Source organism: Aulonocara stuartgranti (genome assembly GCF_965226115.1).
Source record: "Aulonocara stuartgranti genome assembly, chromosome: 3".
NCBI lineage: Eukaryota > Metazoa > Chordata > Actinopteri > Cichliformes > Cichlidae > Aulonocara > Aulonocara stuartgranti.
In genome coordinates, this window is record NC_138941.1 from 77,229,459 (window position 1) to 77,251,908 (window position 22,450).

Here is a 22,450-nt window from a genome sequence, read left to right on the forward strand (position 1 = left end):
GATCGCTCTGACGCTGACATGATCTTATAAACCTGTCAAAGACTTTTGTGTGCACTGATGCAGCAGTCACATGTTCAAGCTGAATAATCACACACACGCCACTTTTCAGTTATTTATTTATAACAAATGTTTGGAATCATGTATGATTTCCGTTCCACTTCTCACGTGTGCACCACTTTGTGTTGGTCTTTCATGTGGAAGTCCAATAACATTGATTCATGTTTGTGGCTGTAATGCGACAAAATGTGGGAAAGTTCAAGGCGGCCGAATACTTTTACAAGCCGCTGTAGCTCTTTTCATTTTTAGTATTTGCTGGCCAGACTATATACAGACATTTAGAAAGAAACAAAACAGACAGTTTTTTCAGCTTTATACTTAAGTGGAAACTGATATTGAACATGAACAAAATGTAACACAACACCAACTTTAAATATGAAATATAAAAAATATGTATAAAAAGGTTTTTCAGCCTGGGCCACACTGGAGTTTTTAAATCTCCTGCTCTTTTTTTGTGCGTTGCCACTTCTCCATTCCTGCCTCTCTGCTCCGTGCATCATCATCAATCAATCATCAATTCTTATCTGTGATTGGACTGTAATGATGCACAGTAAAGTTTAGTAAAGCTCGTCTTTGAAATGTCTCTCTAGCCCAGTTGGTGGAGGAGCTACGGCATTGCAAAACACTGACGGTAAAACCTAAGCAGAGTTCAGACAGCAGTAGCCTGTGAATGCTTTGTGCTACCGTAATACACCAAATATCCCGTAAAGAACAGCTTCTCATCTTTTCAAAGTGGATGCGAGTCCTGAAGGATGACATGCTCCAATCCAGAAATCTCTATGGCAGCGGTCCCCAACCTTTTTTGCGCCACGGACCGGTTTATGCCTGACAATGTTTTCACGGCCTTTAAGGTGTCGCAAATAAACACCACAAAAGAAAATTAGTACCGCTAACGAAAAAAGAAGATTTATTCATAACACGCGTTTAAAGACCCACAAAAACAGAGTTAACGACAAAAACAAAAATAACACTAAAAACCGCTAAAAACCCTGAAAACCATACATTTTACACCCGAACCTCAACTCTCACAGCCCGGCACCAAACGACTCGGGGTTGGGGGACCGCTGCTCTATAACATATTAAGCACAGATGGTAAACTGCAGTCAGACCCTGAATACATTTTCTTCTTTTGGCACAGATGTTGTTTCAGTTATTCTTTGGTGTGCTGACATATTGGCTACACCGTCATCAGTCTGCTAAACACAGGAAGCAGCTGACTTTAAAACATCAGAGAAAACCAGGACCAGGAACAGCATCAGTTTGTGGGAACCAGGATACGACCTGGAGAAAGAAGAAGAGATGAGGACACAGTCACCAGCAAACTCTGAAAGCACTTCATGGAAGCTGATTTTAAACTGAGCAATACTGATGATTCAGAAAAGTTTCATGTTTTAGGGATTGGACAAGGACCAAGAGTTCTCTGAAACCAGTAGAAAACCTGCGTTTGAATGCAGCCAAAAACTAACACTTGTCTGAAAATGTACAGTATTATTCTAGAAATGTGTGAAACTGGCCTTAACCTGCCCAAAAGTGTACATTTTAAAACATCAATATATTAAAAAAAATATTGATGTAAACCTGATCAAAACCAGTTTTAGACCCATCGTATGTGGTTTGAGATTTTGTATCTCTGAACGGTTTCAGTCTGGTCTGAACTGGTTTCTGGTCTGAACTGGTTTCTGGTATGAACTGGTCTGTGAGTGAGAGTGGTTCTCTGACCTCGAGCTCTCTGTCTGTAGTAGATGAACCCAGCCAGAGGCAAGATCAGACAGAGGAGCAGTCCTGAGGCGCCGACGGCAAGCTTGTCCCTCTCTGTCTTAGGCATGAATGAGGATGAGGAGGGATCTGAGTCACACAGGTGAGGGTCAGACAGGTGGAGAGACAGACAGGTATGTACAGGTGTGTAGATACAGACAGGTATTTACCCCAGTTAGTGATCAGAGGTTTCTCCAGGCTGGCGTGCTCCACCACACAGGAGATCTTCTCTCCAGACCTTCAACATAAACTTTAGTGACTCTCAGATCTGGACTTTAAATGTTTAAACTTTAGCACTATTATTATCATGATGCTCACCTGGGTGTGTACTCCAGGTAGCAGTGGGTCTGGTAGTACCAATCACCATCCTCCATCTCCTCAGTGGAAGTGACATCAGAGGTGACTTCCTGTCCGTCTCTGTGCCAGCTCACTTTGATCTTACTGGGAAAGAAGTCATAGACACTGCAGACCAACATGGCAGGATGGTGACTGGATAGAGGCGTGGTGGAGTGAAGTTTGACAGTGGGCGGAGCTGCAAGACATTATTAGTTTGTGTTATCATTAACGTTCTCTGTATAATTTGAATGCATTTATTTAAAAGGCACAGTGCATATTAATAGTGCGGGTGGAGTGCTGCTGACTTTGACTGAGGACATTGTCAGGCAGTGGAAGGAATACTTCAAGGGCCTCCATAATCCCACTGACACGTCTTTCGTGGAGGAAGCAGAGCCTGGCGTTGAGGGGGAAGACCCACCAATGTCCAGTGAGTCAAGTCACTGAGGCAGTTAAACTACTCGTTGGTGGCAGAGCCCCTGGGTTCAGCCTGAGTTCCTGAAGACTCTGGATGTTTTGGGGATGTTTTGGTTGTGTTTGGGGTGGTACCTCTGGATTGGTTCCCATCTTTAGGAAGGGGGACCGGAGGATGTCTTACAACTATAGGGGGATCACACTACTCAGCCTCCCTGGGAAGGTCTATGCCAGGGTGCTGGAAAGGACAGTCCGTCCGTTATACATGGAACACTGGACCAGCTCTTCATCCTCTTAAGGATACTCAAGGGTGCATTGAGGGAGTTTGCCCAACCAGGCAGGAGGTCAGGAGGAGGTGGCCTCCAGCTCGCACTGGAATGGTTCACAGCCGATGAGAATCAGCGCCTCCAAATCTGCAGCCATTCTCCTCAGAAAAAGAATGGAGTGCCCACTCCAGGTTGGGGACGAGTCCTTGCCACAAGTGGAGGAGTTGAAGTATCTTGGGGTCTTGTTCACAAGTGACAGGAGGTTGACAAACAGATTGGACAGCTGAGTGTAAAAGCAGGGCTCTCGATCTACGTCGATCTACTGCCCCACCCTCACCCGTGTTCACCAGCTGTGGGTAGTGACCGACAGAGCGAGGTCTGAATAAGATCCCACCAGGAGGAGGCCCAAAGGCAGACCCACGACCAGTGTTGGGTAAGTTACTTTAAAAAAGTAATTAATTACTAATTACTAATTACTTAGTCAATATTGTATTTAAAATACGTATCTAATTACTGTGTCAGAAAAGTAACTTAATTACTCAATAAGTAATTTAACTAAATATTTCTTAAAATCCCTATAAACCTTGAGTGGACAAACAATAGAAATTAAACTCTTTAATAATAAATATTTTTTAAAGACGGAGACTACAGTACGCAGCGGCAGCATCTCTTCCACAGTGGAGCCTGCAATCATTCTTTAAGCTCCCCTTCAGACGCTTTCTGTGCTGCTGAAGTAAAATCAGGTTTTGCTGCTTAGCAGGAGCTGCCGCGGTGTTATCCATGGATGATGAACAAGGATCACTCAGAAGTGTTCGTCTATGCTCCGTGTCAGGCACTTCAGTAGATTACTCCTGCTATTAACAGCAGCCGATAGTTTTTACATATTACTGTAATGTTCTTGTCTGCTTGTTTCAGAAAAGTGAAGAGACGGGAATATGTCCATGTCATAAATATGTCCCCTGTCCCCTCTCCTCTTTGCATTAGCACTTGAACCTCTAGCTGAGGCTATTCGCCAGCACCAAGATGTGCATGGTATAACAGTGGGTGGAACAAATCATAAGATAGCATTGTACGCTGACGATATTCTGCTGTTCTTATCAAAACCAGAACAATCAATACCAGCTATTATGTCTACCATACATGAGTTCAGCTCATTCTCTGGTTACAGAATTAATTTTGGGAAATCAGAAGTTATGCCACTGGGTGATCAGATTAACTCTTTGCCAGATTTCTCTAATCCCTTTCAATGGTCCCCCAGTGGCTTTACATACCTTGGGCTAAACATTCCACCAGTTCTTAAAGATTTATGGAAATTGAACTTATCACCAGTTATAATAAAAATCAAAAAAGATTTAGATAGATGGCAAAAACTGCCGCTTTCTCTTATGGGGCGTGTGAACTTAATCAAAATGAGTATTCTCCCGCGTTTATTATATCCCCTACAAATGCTACCTTTATTGATCACTCAGAAAGTTTCTTGTGATATAGAAAAAGCCTTTTCAAAATTTATCTGGCGTGGCAAGAAACCTAGATTAAGGATTGGAACTCTACAACTGCCTATAGATAGGGGAGGCTTAGGCCTACCAAATTTAATTTTTTATAATTGGGCATGTCATAGCCGTGTCTTATGGGAGTGGCTACATGCTTATCTAAATTCTTACTCTCACCTAGACTCTTGGTCCACTTTACCTTATTCCCTTTGGAGCTTAGCTGTCTGTGACAAAAAAACAATATTAAAAATGGGGATTAAGAACAACCCAATCATTTATAATACAATATGGGGTCTGGGGGGAAATGCGTAAAAGGTTGGGTAGAGAAGATTGCACTTCACTCTTGACTCCTTTAGTAAGAAACAACGATTTTGTTCCAGGAATGTCTTGTAGCATGTTCGATAAGTGGCACAAAAAGGGATTAAGGGTAATTGGCGATTTGTATCAAAACAACACACTGATGAACTTTGAGCAATTGCAGTCAAATTTTAATATCCCTAGAGACCATTTTTTTGGCTTTCTCCAGGTTCGTAACTTCGTTCATTCTAGAATTCCACAGTCTTCAGAAATAGTTATATATGATGATATTGAAACATTTCTTATTAAGCGAAAAGACAGAACTCATTTTATCTCAGCTTTTTACTCTCTCCTATATACTCTTAGTAGCAACACACTGAGCGCTATTTATAAATGGGAGAGAGATCTTAATAATCAATACACTGAAGAGGAGTGGAAAGGAGCCATTAACATGAGTAGTTCCACTTTTACTTGTAACCGCTTACGAGAAACCCAATACAAAATCATACATCGCCTTTATATAGCTCCTAATGTCTTGCATAAGATTGCACCTCATATTTCCCATCTTTGTAGTAAATGTCAAAAAGAAACTGGCACTTTTTTTCATTACTTTTGGGAATGTAAATTAATCAAAAGATTTTGGAGCTTCATTTCTCAAGAACTAAGTAATATTTTTAACAACCTGATTCAAAGGGACCCCGGGTATTTTTTTCTTGGCCTACCCTTAAAAGAAGTAACATTGAATCACTTGCAGCGCAAATTATGTGACAAACTATTGCTGGTAGCTAGTAAATGTATTCTCATTAATTGGGTTAAGGATAAACCTCCCTCTGTGATGTTGTGGTACAGTGAATTATTTAAAGTTATTCCTCGTGAAAGAACTGCTGCTATTTTAGGAGGAAATGAGGGTCTCTTTCTCAATGTTTGGTCCCCTTTGCTTTCTTATTTGCCAAATGATTTGTCCCAACTGTTGAGGGGGGGTGGTTGCGATTAAGATGTTCTCAGTTAAATAGGAAGTAAGTGTAAAGGACATCTCATTCTTGGAGTTTATCTTTTTCTCTTTCTATATCTGTGGGTAATTAAGTGAAAATATGTTTTTTGTGTGTATGTGTAAAATTTTTATTTATTTTTTTATTTTTTTCTTTCCTTCTTTCTTTCTTTGCTTTTCTGTTTGGTTGTTATGTTTTATGTTATTCTTGATAACGAATAAAAATTGTATATCAACATAAAACTCGCTTCAGCCGAGTCAGAAATCTTCCGCTGTAGAAAACGACTGTGCAGCAAACTGGCGCGAAATGACGCGCAGCTGCACTACAGCCATGTTAAAGAGCAGAGTTTACTTCTACGTTTAGAAGATAAATTATTGAAATTAAATAATGATATTCAGTGAGTTTAATTATTTTACAATGTAACGCAAGTACATTGTAAGTAACTGTAATTAAAATACCTAAAAATGAACAGTAATCAGTTACTCTACTTTTTCAGTGGAAAAGTAATTTAATTACAGTAACGCATTACTTAGTAACGCATTACACCGAACACTGCCCACGACACACTGGAGAGATTATATGTCTCAGAAATCTGCTGTGGTGACAGCACAGAATGAAAGCTGCTGCTGGTTGTTGTAGTCAAAGTTATATATATTTGATAGATACGTTTATTTGATTTACAATATGTTTCGATTTAAAATTGTAACAAAATTAAAGTCAAAACTCTGAGCTTCTGATTAATGAAAGTTTTACATTATCATTCTAGGTGGTGGTTGCTAGGCGACAGGACCTGAACTGGAAGAGCTGATCGTGTAAATCTGTGGGCTGCAAACAACGGTGGAGGAGCTTGTGATCGAGGCCCCGATGGAAGGCACAGAGTGTACCATCCGGGGCCTGCAGGGGGCGCTTTGCCTGTTTAATTAATCATATTTGTAACCAGTCACACAGATGGGTCAGATAAGAGAGGAAACTTCTCACACGTTTCTTTCTCTGAGGTTGCACCGTCTCACTCCAGAGAGGAAGTTACTGTTGTAAACAGCCTGCTCATGTGGTTCAACATTCATGCTGTGTTTAGGTGCACTCGTAGATCGAACCATCTATAACCCAAAAGCAGAACACACAGGATGACTTCACACTATCAGACAGCTTCCCCTGCACTCTCTGTTTCTGATGTTACACAGTCACAGCTTGTGTGTGTTTACATTTCACTGATCAGTCAGGTCAGCCTGTCAGCACAGCAGCTGTTTCAGCATTTTAGCTCACTTTACTGCAAAGATGCTGTAGAGAGTGAAACACACACAGATTAAATAACAGCAGTCACATTTATATGTGTGTGTTCTGATGATAACTTTATAAGTGTTGCCTCATATTGAATAACTCCACTGTTACACTGAGTCATAGATCTGAGCTGTAAATGTTTGCAGGTGTGAAGCTGCTAAACAAGCTGTGAAGGTCACAACCAATAAATGAACTGCAGACATCAGTGCTTCATATTTGTCATATTTAAAATAGATGAATAAGATGAAAAGAAGGAAATAATTAACCTGTCAGGCTGCTCCGTGCTGTTAAAATATGTATATGGAAATATTAAAAAACAATTGTGGATGATTTTTCAGCTCAAAGAGTTTAAAAAAATAATATCACAATGAGTGTGTTATGAGGAACAGCTGCAGTTTGCCTGTGTCACCAGCAGGGGGCGCCGCAGGTCAGAGTCGTTCTCCGGCGTCTTATGTTCCGTGATCGATGATTTATTAAAGTTATTAATCATCAAAATTAGCTGCAGCTGTGAGTCCATCATAAATGATTCAGAGTGAGGTCAGCAGGAACACCTGATGATGTCACACAGACCACGCACGCTCACCTGATTTAGACATAAGGTTGTGGTATCTAACATCAATGTTTGGTTTGCAGTACGTCCCCTTCTGAGCCCTCATGGTAGCCAGCCTTGCAGGAATATTGTTCCAGGCCTCTGCGGTCTTCACTCCAAAGTCAGTGAATCCAACAAACGTCCCCACATTGCTGTCAAACCTGATGATCTCTATCATGTTGTAATAGTAAGAGTCGGTGAACCGGATGTCCTTCAGCTCCGTGGAGTTAAAGTCACAGCGAGACAGTCTGTAAGTCATGAATCCATCTGAGAACAAACAGAACATCAGACCGAGGGCGAATCATGTCATTGATCAGTGTATTAGTGATCACTGGTGAGCGTGTTGATGGTACCTGCTGTGCTGAGGCTGATGAAGAGGAGGCAGAGGAAGGATGAAGCCATGTTTCTAAGTTCTGCAGACAAACTGACTCAGTCTGACGGAATGCTGCTCGAGAAACAGGAAGTCAGGTCACATGACCACAGCATCATCTGTTGCTGTGGGATCAGCTCATAGTTCACACCAGTGGCGTCGTTAGGCCTATTTTAGGGGTGCTGAAGCCTCCCTAAAATATTCTTAAGCCCCCCTAAATAATTTGGTGGGGGGTTTTTTTTAGTTTTTTTTTTTTTTTTTTAAACTTATTCGATTTTTTTTTACAGAACTTGCAGACAAATTCAATATAAAGATGCAGGAATATGAGTTTAAAGAAATAATAATATAAACCTGTCGCTATTCACACAAATATGATCATAACTCGGTTGGTCCCTTTCGCTTTACATTGTTAAGGTAGCGTCAGTGCTTCGTTATCCAATCCCTTCCAGTTGTTCACAGGGGACATCCACATGACTGAAAATCCAGTCCTCGTTTTCACTGCTACTTTACACTCCGCTCGTATACACCTGCAGAAACACTAGCGTGCATGTGGCAAACGGCAAGAAATCATGGATATACGCAAGTTTTTCAAGAAAGTAAGTCTTCATCACTGGCTGGTAGTAACAATTAGTTAGCTCCAGCTAACAGCAGAGAGTCCCATGTAAATAATGAACCAGGTGCTCCCCATTTTGTAAATAAAAACCTGGCTAGCGCACTAAGTTAAATTGTTAGCATAATGTTAATTTCTGTCACTCGTTTTAGCTCTGAAAAATCCAGCTGAGCTCATTCAGGTATGGTTATCATCAGTGGAAATAATAATAATCACTCCATCCCCATTAACCTGTAGGAGTCAGGGCAGAGGAGCACAGAGAGGCAGAGGGGAGAGACGTCTGCTGGAGAGGTGAGTCAAAGGATGGAGTCATTTGTGATGGAGACAGTCTGATTAGAATTTTATGGGACTCAATATGGATATGAAATATGAAACATTTCAGTCACGGTACAACATATAAGACCTGTTTAACTTGAGCTTTTATTTAGGAGAGTCAAGGTTAGAAAGTGGAGAGAGCAAAGAGAGAGATATGTATATAAGTCAAATTAGCCTGACTCACATATTTTTGAGGGTTCTATTTTAATATTACTTCAATTCAAGTAATTTAGTAATATTTTTCAGGGCTTTAAATTGCAACCATTTTAGTCACATGCGTGCTCAAAATATAATGTTTGTAACTTCAAAATATTTGGGAGCAACAAATTACTGTGGAGCGGGAGCAGAAGTCATGATATTAGCAATTTACATTACAATTCAGTATGTTTTAATGTATCTTGAAGGGTGAGGCAGAAGGAGTGGCTGAGGGAGAAAAAGGTCAACAGGCAAGTTCAAGTCAGAGAGAGCAAGGAGAGACAGAGGAGCTGCAGCAAATAGATCGAGAGGCAGAGGAAGATCAAGTTATTACAGAGAGAGGAGAGCAAACAGGCCAAGAGAGGGAAAATGATGAAGCAGCTGCAGCAACTCATTCTACTACAGGGTTTGATTTAGGTGACAAAGACACAGGGCCCAGACAGGTGAAGCTGAAGAGCTATCCAGCTGATACTTTTGGTACACAGAAGCGAGCATTTAACCACAGCTGGTTTGAAAAGCACAACTGGTTAGAATATTCAGTCAACCAGAATGCAGCTTTCTGCTTCCCATGTAGAGTGTTTGGCAAAAACATCAAACATGATAGTTTGGTCAGTAACGGTTGCAAGAACTGGAAGAAAGCTTTAGTCATCTTTGGCAAGCATGAGATGGCACAAACACATAAGGACAGTGTTGTTACATGGAAAAGCTACCAGGGAACTAGCAAACAGGGAAACGTTGCACAGGTGATAGCAACTGCAAATGTGAGTGAGATAGTCAAAAGAAGAGAGTATCTCAGACGAATTGTTGCAGTCACCTCTATGTTAGGGAGACAGGGACTCCCTTTTCGTGGCCATGATGAAGGTGAAGACAGCCCAAACAGAGGGAATTTTCTTGCGTGCATGGAGCTTTTGAAGGAGTTTGATCCTTTTCTTCAAAAACATAATCCCCCATCAAATGCACAGTATATCTCACCAACATCCCAGAATGACATGATTGACTGTTGTGCCCAGGAAGTTACTAGTGTCATTGTATCTGAAATGACAAAGTCTAAAGTCTATTCCATCATGGTGGATGAGGCAAGGGATAAAAAGGCAGAGCAGTTAGCTGTTTGTGTCAGGTACGTGTCAGAGGGGGCAGTGAAGGAGCGTTTCCTTGCACTTGCAGAGATAAAATCATTTGATGCCCAGTCCATTGCAAATGAGATTCAGCAGCAGATCCAAAACTATGGTCTTGCAGAGCTTAAGTGTGTAGCACAAACATATGATGGTGCAGCCGTTATGAGTGGCTCCACTGGAGGTGTACAAGCACATTTTAGAAGGCTCCATCCTGAGGCTATCTATGTGCATTGTTATGCTCATCAACTCAACCTGGTTTTGTGCAATACTTGCAAGGCTGTCCCAGAGGCTGTGGAGCTTTTCAGCTTGTTGGAGTGTGTGTATTCTTTCTTCAGCACCTCCCTAGTCAATCATCATAAGTTCATGGAGACTCAGGCAAAGCTTGGATTGACAAAAACTGAGCTTGTGCAACTTTCAAACACTCGCTGGGCATGTCAGTTGCGATCAATCAGTGCAGTTCTTGAGACATTGCCTGCCATTTTGGAGTGCCTATCTGCAATTGGATCCCCCATAGCTGTTGGTCTCAGAGCAAAGCTCTACAAGTTCTCAGCAGTCTATGCACTACTGATGTTTCAGCCGATTCTGTCTGTAACCGAAGGACTCCACAAATTCCTGCAGAAAGAGACTTTAGACCTGGCAGAAGCTTTTATCTGCAAACAAGCTGTGTGTGACACACTTAAGGGCAAACACTCAGATGCATTTGCTACAGAGCTGTATGAGAAAACCAAGGCCCTGTGTAACACCCACAGTATCCCTGAACCAGGTGCCAAGACAAGGCACAAACAGAGGAAAATGGAGGATTTTGTCCTGGAGGCAACTGTGGGTTCACGCACTGAATTGAACAACTCAGACACATTGAAAAGAGAGTTACTTTTCCCTTGTGTGGATCGGATGGTTGGCGAGCTTGATCAAAGATTTTGCAGTGTAGATGCAGGGCTGCTAAAAGGCGTCCAGGCATGCAGTCCTAAATCTGAGAACTTCTTGAGTGAACCACACTTGAATGAACTTGCAAAGCACTACAGACTTGACCTGAAAAAAGAGGAGGTTCTGGTGGCCAGAAACTTTCTTACCCGGAAAACAGAGGCTGGATGTCCACCCAAAACTATGTTGTCTGTGTACAACCTCCTTGATTCAGACATGTTTCCCTCTCTGAAGGCAACCATCCAAGTTGCCCTAACAGTGCCTGTCAGCAGCTGCTCGTGCGAACGGTCCTTTAGTGCACTGCGTCGGCTGCACTCCTGGCTGCGTCAAACAATGGGTCAGAAAAGACTTCACAGTCTTGCAGTCATGTCTATTGAAAAAGACACGCTTCAGCATCTGAGTCACAACAGAGTGATTGACCGATTTGCCACTCTTAAAAACAGACGTCATTCTTTGATGCTTCCACCCACCAAGTAACTGGTGATTGCAGCCAGAAAAATGTACTTTTTTATTTTCAGTTTTTTTCTTGTTATTGATGCAGCAAACACATTTCCTCTGTTTTTTTGTTGTACTGTATTATAAAGCAGACTGAAATAAAACAATAGATCTATTGGTGGCCTAGGATGTTTAATCTGTCCAAAAAAGTAGGAAAACAATTTCTCAGTCTTTGTTTTCTGTTTGTGAAATTTTGTGCTCATTCACTACGTTCGTTCATGTCGTGTGCATCTCTTGGGGGCTAAGCCCCCCCTGTCCTTAAAACCTAGTGACACCCCTGGTTCACACCCTTCACCTCCACGTGTGTTTCTGTCCGTTAAAGCTCTGAAAGCAGAGCAAACTGAAAACCTGCTTTCATTTACGTTTCAGTCACAGTCTGCAGTCATGGAAACATATTCGTGTATAATAGTTATCTGCACCCAACACTGATGTCAGACCTGCTGTAACAATGAGAAGAACCTGTAACAATGACAGTGATCAGATTTACAATCAGCTCTGTGGGTGTGTGGGACTCGTGTGTGGCTGATGTTCCTGCGTGGACGCCACAGTGTGATGTCATCATGGCGAGCTCTTCAGAGCAGCTGGATCACATTTCACTGTTACATTAACATTACACTCAATCTGCATTTAAATATTCAAGCAGAGAAATTCAGATTCACATTTATAAACCAGTCAGACTGCAGCAGATGAACCTCAGCTCATATTAATGTTGCGTTATTGAAGAGTATTTACATCACAATATGAAGCTGCTTCAGCTGACTGTTGTTGTGATTTTGTGCTGTAGAAATTAAACTGAATGAAATCAGAATGAGATTTTATCCATATTCAGAGTAAATTTAAATGCCAGATATTAAAACATCTGGAATATAAACATGTTAGATTCATTTCTATAAACACTCACTGATTTTTCTTTCACCTGCTTTCATCAGCAGAGTCTTCATCAGGATTTAGTTTGACATCTTTGTGTTTGCAAAGACAAATTCAGACATCATTAATGTTCATTCTGTTAGAGCTCAAAGTCTGACTCCACACACACACACACAATCCGTCATTAAACTTTATTGATATATGAAAATCTGAAACACGGTTTGGTAAACAAAGACACATTATAGGAGTTTATGAACACTGAGGTCACATCAAACTGATCTCAGTCTCATCACTTTTGTGGCAGGAACAGAGTCCAGGTAAAATCTGCTGGTGGTGCGAGAGCAGCTGAAAATAGCTTTGCTTTGAATTCCAGAGTTAAACTTTATTGACACCAGCGGCTGACGGCACAGCTCATACAGATGTTCCATTATTAAGCACGTCAGCTGAGGCAGGTAAACAGGAACCAGACAGAACAAAGGATCTGATGCTCATTACAGGCGAACTCTGCACACTCACCTACAGCACAGTCACACTGATTAGGAGCTCGTCATAGAATGACATCGTCACCGTGAGCCAATCAGCTGCACTCGTTTCCTTTGATGAGGAAGAAGGTTCCAACAGCCACACCGAACAGACCGAGAGTCAGACCCACTCCACAGAACACAGAGGGTCCAACACCTGGATCAGGCTGAGCAGACGCCTCCACATCTGGAGACACAGACACACAGAGAGAAACAGGATGACATGTATGTCTATGTAACTATATACACTCTACATCTACCTGCACTGAGCATGTGCACTGTAACTTTCACGCAGACTCTTGAACATGTTTTTAATCACCTGGGTCATTAAGTGAAACCAAGAAAAGCCAAATCTGGAAGCATTTTAATGTTGTTGACAACACAAAGGCAGAGTGTAGAGGATATCATACGGAGCCGCTCCACAAACTGCACAGGCTCCTGACAGCTGTCCACCCATCAGTGCAATGGGAAGATGAAACACAGTCAGTTGAGTGTGAAGGTGCCAGTGTGTCTGCAACTGTTGCTGCTGCTGCATCTACAGCAGCATGCAGTACACCACCACATCCACCTGAACCAACCCAGAGCCCAAAGCAAAAAAGATGTAAATAGTTTAAATTTGAATTTGTAAATAGGCTATAAAATACAATAAACAACTATTTTTTACATTTTATGTGGAGTGAAGAAATAAAAGCACATTTACATAACAAACATATATAAAGAAAAAACACAATTTTTTACAATGGTCATTCATTTTAAGCATAATTTTATATGGGTGTTAATAATAAATTAGTTAAAGCAACAAAACAACCTGAAGAGCCCCAAGAATGAGGTAACTATGAAAAACTATGGTGATTATGAGCACTGTGACATGACATGGAGGGGAAATACACAGACGACCTGACAAAGAGTGAATGAAACACACACTAAATACACACAGGAGGTGATCAGGGCAATGGAAACAACACATCTCCAAATATAATATAAGAAATTAAAATACACTCAAACAGCTGGATCACAGCTCTTCCCAAACAAGTAGGAATGAAGGCAAAGTAGCTACACTTGAGCATTTTAGAGGAAAAGAAACATTTAAATTCAAAGAACAAAAATATCTGTCTGGGAAAAGAAAAACAGGAATAACAGCTGTGTGATGCAGAACTGATCAAGTTATTTGAATCACTAGAATAGCTGATTAACCTCCACATATGTGGACATCACATCTTAGGTTGTCTGGACCATTATAGACATTATACTGTCACTGCTCGATCAGCATTTAAAACAAATGTCCTCATATGTGGATCTCATTTTTCTCAGAAACAAAAATCAGGTTTAAAAAAGAAAACAGGTAATTCTTTGTTTCTACCCTCATCAGGTCCCAATCAGCCCAAACAGCAAAGAGAGATTAGAAATGCCATGAAAGAGAGAGAGGGAGGGTCTTAGGAGGGACAGAAAGAGCACAGTTAGGTGTTGTGTGGGAGACAATCATAAAGAGATCAGTGGTATCTGAAACACTTGCCTTGATGCTGGTCAGACTGCGTGCAATCCTTCTTCTATGGCTAAAATAGAAACAACATTTCAAAGAGCATCAGAGAAGCATAAAACACGAGGCCTTCACCCTGCAAAGCCCAAAGTGTCAGGCTTGAACCAGGAACTAAGTTTTTGAGAGTCCCACAACATCAGAGGGATTTTTACTGCTCAACAAAAGAAGCAAATTGCACTTTATATGTTTAAGGAATGAACTGAGAATGAGAAAGTAAGAGATGCAGGAAGTCACACACACACTGGAGAGTGTGATTAGACAGTTTGTGGAAGAGGAAACATGCAAGTGAGAGGAAAAGGAAGTTAAAGAAAGGGAGAGTAAGAAGAGGTCGAGCTCACAGGACGAGAAAACAGTTACTTAACTGATGTTTGCACACACTCGCAATAACGACTCTCCTGACATGAAGGAAAACAGATAACTGCTCACAGATGAAGGAGCTCACCAACTGAAGGGTACAACACAGATCAGCAGGCCAGAGCCTGTGGAGGAGCAACACCGGCAGTACGCAGGCCGGGGTCACCGATGGGGCCTGCACAAAGGTGGAGTGGAGGAGTCAGGCGGAGGACGACGTCTAAGGGTCGGCAGGCGTAGGAGGGGAACAACTATCACCTAACTATCCATCATATCTGCAGTGGACCACATGAAGCAGCTGCAGCAGTGACCCTCCCAACAAACTCCCAAGATTAAAGCCCAGAGCTCCAGCCCTCGTCTTACTGTATTTCATTACTCTGTATTTATATGTTTATGACAACAATGACAATAAAGTTCACTCATAATCCTAAAAGAAGACAAATAACAGGAATTAGGCCACATGTGAGCATTAACAGGAGATCATAAAGACATATTCATTATTAACACTCTTACATTAGAATATTATTGAAGGTTTAGTAACGTCTGCCAGATGGTAACAAGGAGAACAGCTGATGTGCTGGGTGGCTGTGGTCCTTGATGATGCTGTGTGCTTTGAGACACTGCTGGAGATAAACATCCTGAGTGGCAGGAAGCCTCGTGCCAGTGATGCTCTGTGGCTTCCTGCTGCTGCAGAGCAGCTTCTGTTCCAAACTGTGATGCAGCTCGTCAGCAAGCTCTCGGTCTTAGATTGTAGAAATTTGGAGGGATGTTGCCGTTCATGCCAAACTTTGCAGATATGTAACATGGAGGGAGGAGCAGAGGTGACCTTTGACCAGCCACTCAAGGCACTTGATGATGACGGATGTCAGTGCAACAGGGCGGTAGCATTTCAGACAGGAGACCTCTGATTTCTTAGGAATGGGGATGATGGTGGTTGTTTTGAGGGATGTGGGGACCCCTGACTGCCTCAGGGAGAGGTTGAAGATGTTGGTGAACACCCTGCCAGCTGGTCGGCGCATGCTCTGAGAACCCGGCCTGAGATGCCGTCCGGTCCCGGAGCTTTGTGAAGATTGACCTTTTTGAAAGATCATCTCACAGCTTCTGTTTTCAGAGTTAAAGTTACAGCCTCACTGTGCTCCTGAGGATAGAGCAGCGGCTCCTCGTTGTCTGCAACAAAACGAGCGTAGAAGTTGTTGAGCTCGTCTGCAAGAGACGCTGTGGGCTGGACAGTGCCGTGTTTTCCTTCTCGTAGTCAGAGATGAAGTGTAGTCCATTCATCAGGCGCCTGGCGTCAAAGCTGTGGTAGCTGGACTCCACTTTGTCCCTGTAGTCCTTTGTGGCCCCTTTTCAGAGGTCGTACCTGGCTGCTTCATATGCATCAGAACGCCCTGAGTTAAAGGCAGAGGTCCGCACTTTGAGCTTAGCAAGAATGTCCTTATCTACCAGGGTTTCTGATTTGGATATTTGCAGACGGTGGTTTTAGTGATGATTATCGTCCATGCATTTTCCAATATATCCAATGACAGAGTTCATTGATGTTGCCATCAGCTGCACCCTCAAACATCTGTCGGACCTCCTCACTCTCACTGTCTCATTTAAAGTGTTGCTGACTCAGAGCTCCTGTCTGTGCTGATATTACGGTGCAAACCAGAAGGATTTCAGTTACATGTATTATTTCAAATTAAGGGAAATGGGGTTGTTAAGTCTAATTGTTGAATGTTGTCATTGTGCTTCTTAAATTTGTAAGGTCTTAGTTCAATCTATAGGGTAAACTGTCTGCCTCAGAGTCAACCACCCAAATATGTAACAAGGTCCAATAGGGAACTTTGTATGATTGTAAACTGAAATTCATGCATGTCTGTGTAAATGTGTATGATTAGTCTAATACAGCTGCTTTAGCTTTTCAATGGCTCCTTTACCGTAAGAACAAAGGCTGTCATGCTAATAACGTATGCTTTATTGATCTCCGTGGGGAAATTACTCTCTCTGCATGTAACTCAGTGTAACAGTGGGCAGCAGAAAAATCAGGCGCCCGAGGAGCAATGTGCAGGGACCCTCAGGAGTACCTCAGGGTAGCCGTTCAGTGGGGGCGTCCACACTACCCACTGAGCTATCCCTGCCCCCGACCGGATGACAGAGATATACTGTGTCATCTAGTCCCTGTCAGTATTCATGCTTGAAGGCTTTTCAGGGAGTTTTTAGGACATCCTGATAATAAAGAATGACAGTCGTCCAGCCTGGAAGTAACAAATGCATGAACTCATTTTTCAGTAAGTGTGAGACAGGATATTTCTAATTTTAGAGATAGAAGCATGGGTGCAAAAATGGAAGAAAACAGTTTTCAATATGTGCATTGAAGGACAGATCCTGGTTAAAAATCCAGACTAAGTATCTGGTTAGATACCATATATGTCTAAGGTTTTTTAGGACAGTAAACTCAGTCTTATCTAAATGTAGGAGCAAAATGTTCGAGGTCATCCAGGTCTTTGGTTTCTGGAGACATTCCTGACTGGTGTGTGTTGGATACATGGAAGAGGGTGTCATCTGCATGACGGAGGTATGTTATGCCTATTGTGGTGTTACCTAAAGGACGCATGTGTAATGTAAACAGAACTGGTCCTAGCACTGAGCCCTGTGGAACTCCAGAAATAACCCTGAAGCTATCAAAGGACATTTCACAGCTCACACTGAGACCTTTGTTCAGAAAAAGAAGCTGCACCAAGATGAAATCCAAAACTGGGAATTAATTGTTTAATTATATCAATTTCACATATGGTGTCATGTAATCCACGTATGTAATTTGTGTCTACTGGTATGTTTCATGCCTTATTTTCATTTTCCTATAATTAGTCTCGTTTTAAGTTTCTTGAGAATTCTTTCAGGGATGTTGTGTCGTCTGCTTTGCAAACGAACAGGAATTCATTTGTCTTAAATTGGTTGACCAGGGGAATGTTGGGAAAGTATACTTATATAACTATATGCACTATATATCTATGTGCAGTGAACATATGTACTGTAACTTTCAAGTAGTTTTGCCCTCACCGTGGGTTATTAAGGTGGTTACGTTGTAACAGATACTGAACACATCACAGTAAAGTCACCTTAACGATCATTACAATACTACTGTATATAACCTGTATAATTAGGTCAGCTATTATTAACATGTTTATCATAAGATTATGCCACTTGCTGTCAGAGCACCTGTTGATGCATTCTGCTTGTTGCGAGATTTAACAACCAGGATTAATATGTGGCGTTTGACTGTGTCGTGACCTATTGTGATAATGCAAAGCAAAGAGTTCATCAAAGGGCCCCCAGCTGCAGATAACCCTGATCCAGAGCCCTGACCAGCCCCTGACCCAGCACCAGCTGTTTTTGGCTGGAGGACGAGTGGAAAGTTACCCTGCAGCAGCAGCAGGAGGTGGAGTTACTGGCCCCTATAAAGAGAAGCCACAGAGACATCTGCTCTGTCTGTCTCTGTGTTGCTCTGCTGTCTGTACTTAAGGCTCTACAGCCCACAGTTTGCTTTGCTTGCTTTGCTCTGTGTCGTCTTGCTGTTCTCTGTATGTTCTTACTTACTGTTCATATGATTCAGTGTATTAAACTCTGTTCCCATCGTTGGTGGGATGAGATGATCATATTGGCTCCAAAATGTGTGACAAAAATCATCGTGTCAAACTATCAGATCAGATCCAGCTGCTCTGATGAACACTGGCCTCAGTCTTTTGTTTAAATAAAGTTTTCTTACTATAGATCTTGGTCAGTGGTTCAGTCAGGGCCAGATGTCGCACTGTGCAGCTGTAGATGTCTCCCAGCTGTGCGGTGAACTGCAGTCTGGAGATCTGGGTGAAGGGTCCATCTTTGTTGGGATAGGGAACGTTGGTGCTGGATCCTTCTGTGACCTTCTGTCCGTTCTTGGTCCAGGAGACGTTGACAGGAGCAGGATAGAAACCAGTCACGTGACAGATCAGAGTGTTCTCCTCTCCAAACTCCACCTCGTCTCTGGTGTAGATCATCACAGCTGAAGGAGCATCTGTGCACAAACACATCAGGCAGAGGATCAGAGCTTCAGCTGGTTCCCATCAGCAGGTGATCGTGATAAACATCAATGACTTGTTCAGTCATTCACTGAGATGATGCCATCATTGTCTGTGTGAGAGAAACCAGCCTGACGAATCGTGAAGTTAAACTAGAGAAACAGGAGCACAGACAGAACTCTGCTCAGCTCCAGAGAAACTAATGAAGAAAAATAAATGTGGTCTTTAATAGAAACACAAATAGAAACATGTCAATTTCTAAATGTGTTTAAGGTGGAATGATTTCATACCTTTAATCAGTTTGTTTCACTGGCTGTGTTTGATTGGACTGATCATTTCAGGTAAACACAGGTGAGGTGAGACACACGTTAAATGTTTGTATTTACGGTTATTGGAAGGGTAGTCCTTCATCACCGCGCCAAGAGCCTTCAGGTTGTGTCTGCAGACCTTCAGCTCAGTCACAGCTTGTTTATAAGCGCCGGGGTAAGTCATAGGATCGGCAAAAGGAGGCAGCATGTAGACTTCCGTGTGGTTGTTAAAGTCTGCGTAGGCAACCTCCTCCCCATCCAGTCCATACATGTCCTCTGCATCGAAGTCTGAACAGCCGTTTATATGAACGTCACCGTGCAGACCTGAAATGAAACACCGATCAATAAGCTGCTGCCGGCCTGCCAGAGTTTACCGAGACAAACTCACCATCGGCAGAGACACAGAGGACACAGGAGAGGAAGAGGAGCAGCTCCTTCATCTTCATCAGCAGCTCTCTGACCGTTAAACTGTGTGTGAGTATGTGTGTGTGTGTGTGTGAGTGAACCGACTGAAAGTGTAGCAGCAGCTGAGCACTAACTCAGAGTAGCCAATCACAGAGGTCACACCCCATGATGTCATCAGTATCCAGGCAGCTGAAGGGAAAACGATCTACAAACAGCTGGAGACAGCTCCAATCAATCATCAGTATTTATAGACTCTTCACAATAATGTTTATCGTCATCAGTTTCCCCTCTGATGATTTTCAAAATAAAACAAACTTTATTTGAAAAACTGATTCAGTTTGTTTACAAAGATTTAGAAGAAGAAATAAAATATGAATTTGTCTTTTAAAATGGTTTCTGTGTCTGGGCCTGATTAGAACATGTTACATCACAGCAGCCTGAAACATTCATCATGTTCACCTCTTCCAGGGTATTACCTGCACACACACACACACCTGTAGGCATCAGCACAAACACACCTGGATGATGTCACTTAAAGGTGTCAAGAAGTAGAAGAAGGTGGAGAGATCAGCAGAGCTCACGTGTACGATGATAATCTGCAAGAAAACAAAGGTGACGACACTTTTATTCAGCAAAGCTTTGTGACACACGATCATTATGTGCTGTGTTCAGATCACAGGCTGCAGATTGTTTAGATATTGTTCCTCAGCTGGCTGCAAACTTTGCTGCTCATCGTCTACTTCAGGGCAAGCAGCTACTTCACTGTCAGCACTGTGAATGTCCTGATGCTCCTCAGCATCACACTGCACACAGATACTGTCTCCAACACCAAACAATCATTTGCCAGCTTTTCCTGGAATACGCAGCGTTCTGTGTCCACCTTCCTGTTCTTGACAGGTGCCAGGATTGGTCAGGATTCATCTCTTGTCATCTGTGTCGATCGTGCAGGCTAGTGACGTACATCTCCCGTGCTGTGATCTGAGAGTCAGCTGATCGACTCAAAATGAGAGTAAACTACATCAGGTTCGTGTTGGTGGATGGAGTCAAACATCAACACGCTGATGTAAACTAAGAGGTGTAGCTGAGTGTGTGAGCTGGCTCAGGCTGTGCAGAGCTCCACCTGTGGGGCGGGTCCGGGCCGTCAGAGCTCTCTGCTTCACCACAACCACGACTCTCAGGCTCGGCTTAGTTTTTAAAATAACGTTACAGCTTCACACTCCTAAAATACGGTGACAGGGAAACTAAGACTTATTGTAGCACGTGTCTGTCATCTATTCTCGTTCTTGATTGGTCACTGACGACATCATCTCTTAGAGGTTCATTTGGGTGTCGTGTCTCTGACAGCAGGGAGACGAGACGATGAAGAGGAGGGTAAAACGTTAGTTCAGCTTAAAGGTTGAAATACTGCTTTCACTCCCCGAATGCTCCGGTCTAATGTTCATGTGTTTCTGTGATGAGGAAGCTGAAAATCAGACTGACGACCTGGAGAACCACGTCCGACGCAAGAAGCTGCGTCTGTTTGGTCTCTGGGACGGCGCCGAGGATCAGCAGTTGCACCCTAACACCTCGAAAGCCAAACCAACACAGGTGTCCTTATCTGATTCCTGAACCTCCAAGATCGGGAGTTTGTTTTCCGCTCCACAAAACAACTTAACATCGAGCTCATCAAAGTGAATTGTTACGTTTTAGAACTGAATATAATAAATTGTCTTCTGATGCATCAGCAAAAAGTCTAATGTGGCAGTTTTAGTATGACCAAGGAGGGAAAGCGAGAAAACTCTTGGTATGGAGAATGAAGGAAATGCAGAGTGAGAGGAATGTATCAGTCGATCAATCTGAACTTCAGTTCCCGACACGAACAGAAGACACAAAGCAGGAATTAGACAGACGTCTAACTATTGATCACTCATCAGGGGTGCCCGTTATCTCCAATGCTATTTATTCTGACTATGGTGATGACACTAGAGAGCGAAAATGTCAGAAGAAAGCTTCAGTGTGCCCATGCTGCTGCCAGTGAGTGTAGTTTGCCATTCATACGACTACAGGGAGCAAAACGCACTAGAGCAGCTGTTCTCCACCAGGAACTATGGTGAGTGGGTGCATGTGGAAGACACTTTTAAAGAGTTCACACAGATTTTAAATACACATCATTGGTCAATTAAACTTCAATATGAGAGTAGCCACTTAAAACTTCATGTCTTAGATACCACAGTGTTTTTGAAGTGATAGAGGCCATAACAGAAAGCTGAGCAGAGGGTATTTTTCTTGCACAGAACAAGTTACCATCTGCCTCACACGTTCTGCAGCATAGATTTTACATTTTAAAGCTCTCGGGGGGAAAATCCCAGTTTGTGTGACATTTTAATGAGAGCAAAATCAGAGGGGAAGGTCAAAATGCCCTCAGAGAAACTGGTGTGTTACTCACTGCATAGATGCATCTAATCCACGTAGAGGAACGGTGTGGCCAACTGCAGGCAAGATGTGCCATTCAGAGTGGGGAGTGTGGGCTTGTGCCTTGTTTCTCTCCTGTTCCCACCTGTGTTTTTCCCTCTGAAGAACTGGTAACCAGTGTGAAACGTCAGGGATGCTCGATCAGACCAGTGAGAGCAAACAAACCCAGCCCTCCCAGCTTATGGTTTAATCTTTATTGGGGGAGAAAACTTTTTAAGCCCTAATTTTGACAGGGAGTAGAGTCTTTGAAGCCTTTTCTGGATCCTCAGAGGGGATGAAGGAGGCAGAGGAGGAAGCAGAGATCGGTCTGTGTTTCATTGTAAGATAGAGACCTGGACTATTCTGGGAATGACAGCCGACTTTGGCCCATCGGTGGAGGATCTCATGAAGAGAGACGGCAGGGAGAAGGACAGTGTTTCATCGATAACAGCTCCAACACCTACAGTGTATATAATATATACATCAAAGTATATTTGCTATACTT

General features: G+C 42.6%; 2 protein-coding genes across 5 annotated transcripts; both read right to left on the reverse strand.

Moving 5' to 3' along the window:
- Positions 1-99: 99 nt before the first annotated feature.
- LOC309701908 (H-2 class II histocompatibility antigen, E-S beta chain-like) lies at positions 100-7,952 on the reverse strand. The gene is made up of 6 exons (XM_082526219.1): positions 7,822-7,952; positions 7,463-7,735; positions 2,131-2,344; positions 1,983-2,050; positions 1,777-1,902; positions 100-1,338 (listed from the first exon to the last, which is right to left on the reverse strand). Exons 1-6 carry the CDS (start codon positions 7,868-7,870, stop codon positions 1,313-1,315), a joined length of 756 nt encoding a protein of 251 aa, XP_082382345.1. The 5' UTR covers positions 7,871-7,952; the 3' UTR covers positions 100-1,312.
- Positions 7,953-12,531: 4,579 nt separating this feature from the next.
- Positions 12,532-19,636, reverse strand: LOC309701909 (H-2 class II histocompatibility antigen, A-U alpha chain-like). Of its 4 annotated transcripts, XR_014275304.1 has the most exons (6): positions 19,499-19,636; positions 19,189-19,434; positions 18,514-18,798; positions 14,391-14,430; positions 13,197-13,445; positions 12,955-13,064 (listed from the first exon to the last, which is right to left on the reverse strand). XR_014275304.1 is itself a non-coding variant. In XM_082526220.1 (4 exons), exons 1-4 carry the CDS (start codon positions 19,554-19,556, stop codon positions 12,934-12,936), a joined length of 720 nt encoding a protein of 239 aa, XP_082382346.1. In that variant the 5' UTR covers positions 19,557-19,636; the 3' UTR covers positions 12,532-12,933. The 4 variants fall into 4 exon arrangements, 3 of the variants coding, with proteins under 3 accessions (XP_082382346.1, XP_082382347.1, XP_082382348.1); XM_082526220.1 differs by lacking the exons at positions 13,197-13,445; positions 14,391-14,430 and having other exon boundaries at positions 12,532-13,064; XM_082526221.1 differs by lacking the exons at positions 12,955-13,064; positions 13,197-13,445 and having other exon boundaries at positions 13,506-14,943.
- Positions 19,637-22,450: the final 2,814 nt, after the last annotated feature.

Coding starts and splice junctions, on each gene's coding strand:
- LOC309701908 (XM_082526219.1), bottom strand. CDS start 7,870: ATGGCTTCATCCTTCCTCTGCCTCCTCTTCATCAGCCTCAGCACAGCA. Junction 2,345..7,462: donor CAACCTTATGTCTAAATCAG/GTGAGCGTGCGT, acceptor AATGTCTTGCAG/CTCCGCCCACTGTCAAACTT. Junction 1,339..1,776: donor CTACAGACAGAGAGCTCGAG/GTCAGAGAACCA, acceptor TTCTTTCTCCAG/GTCGTATCCTGGTTCCCACA.
- LOC309701909 (XM_082526220.1), bottom strand. CDS start 19,556: ATGAAGATGAAGGAGCTGCTCCTCTTCCTCTCCTGTGTCCTCTGTGTC. Junction 18,799..19,188: donor GGACTACCCTTCCAATAACC/GTAAATACAAAC, acceptor GTTTGTGCACAG/ATGCTCCTTCAGCTGTGATG. Junction 13,065..18,513: donor ACCACTGACCAAGATCTATA/GTAAGAAAACTT, acceptor CTGTGTCTCCAG/ATGTGGAGGCGTCTGCTCAG.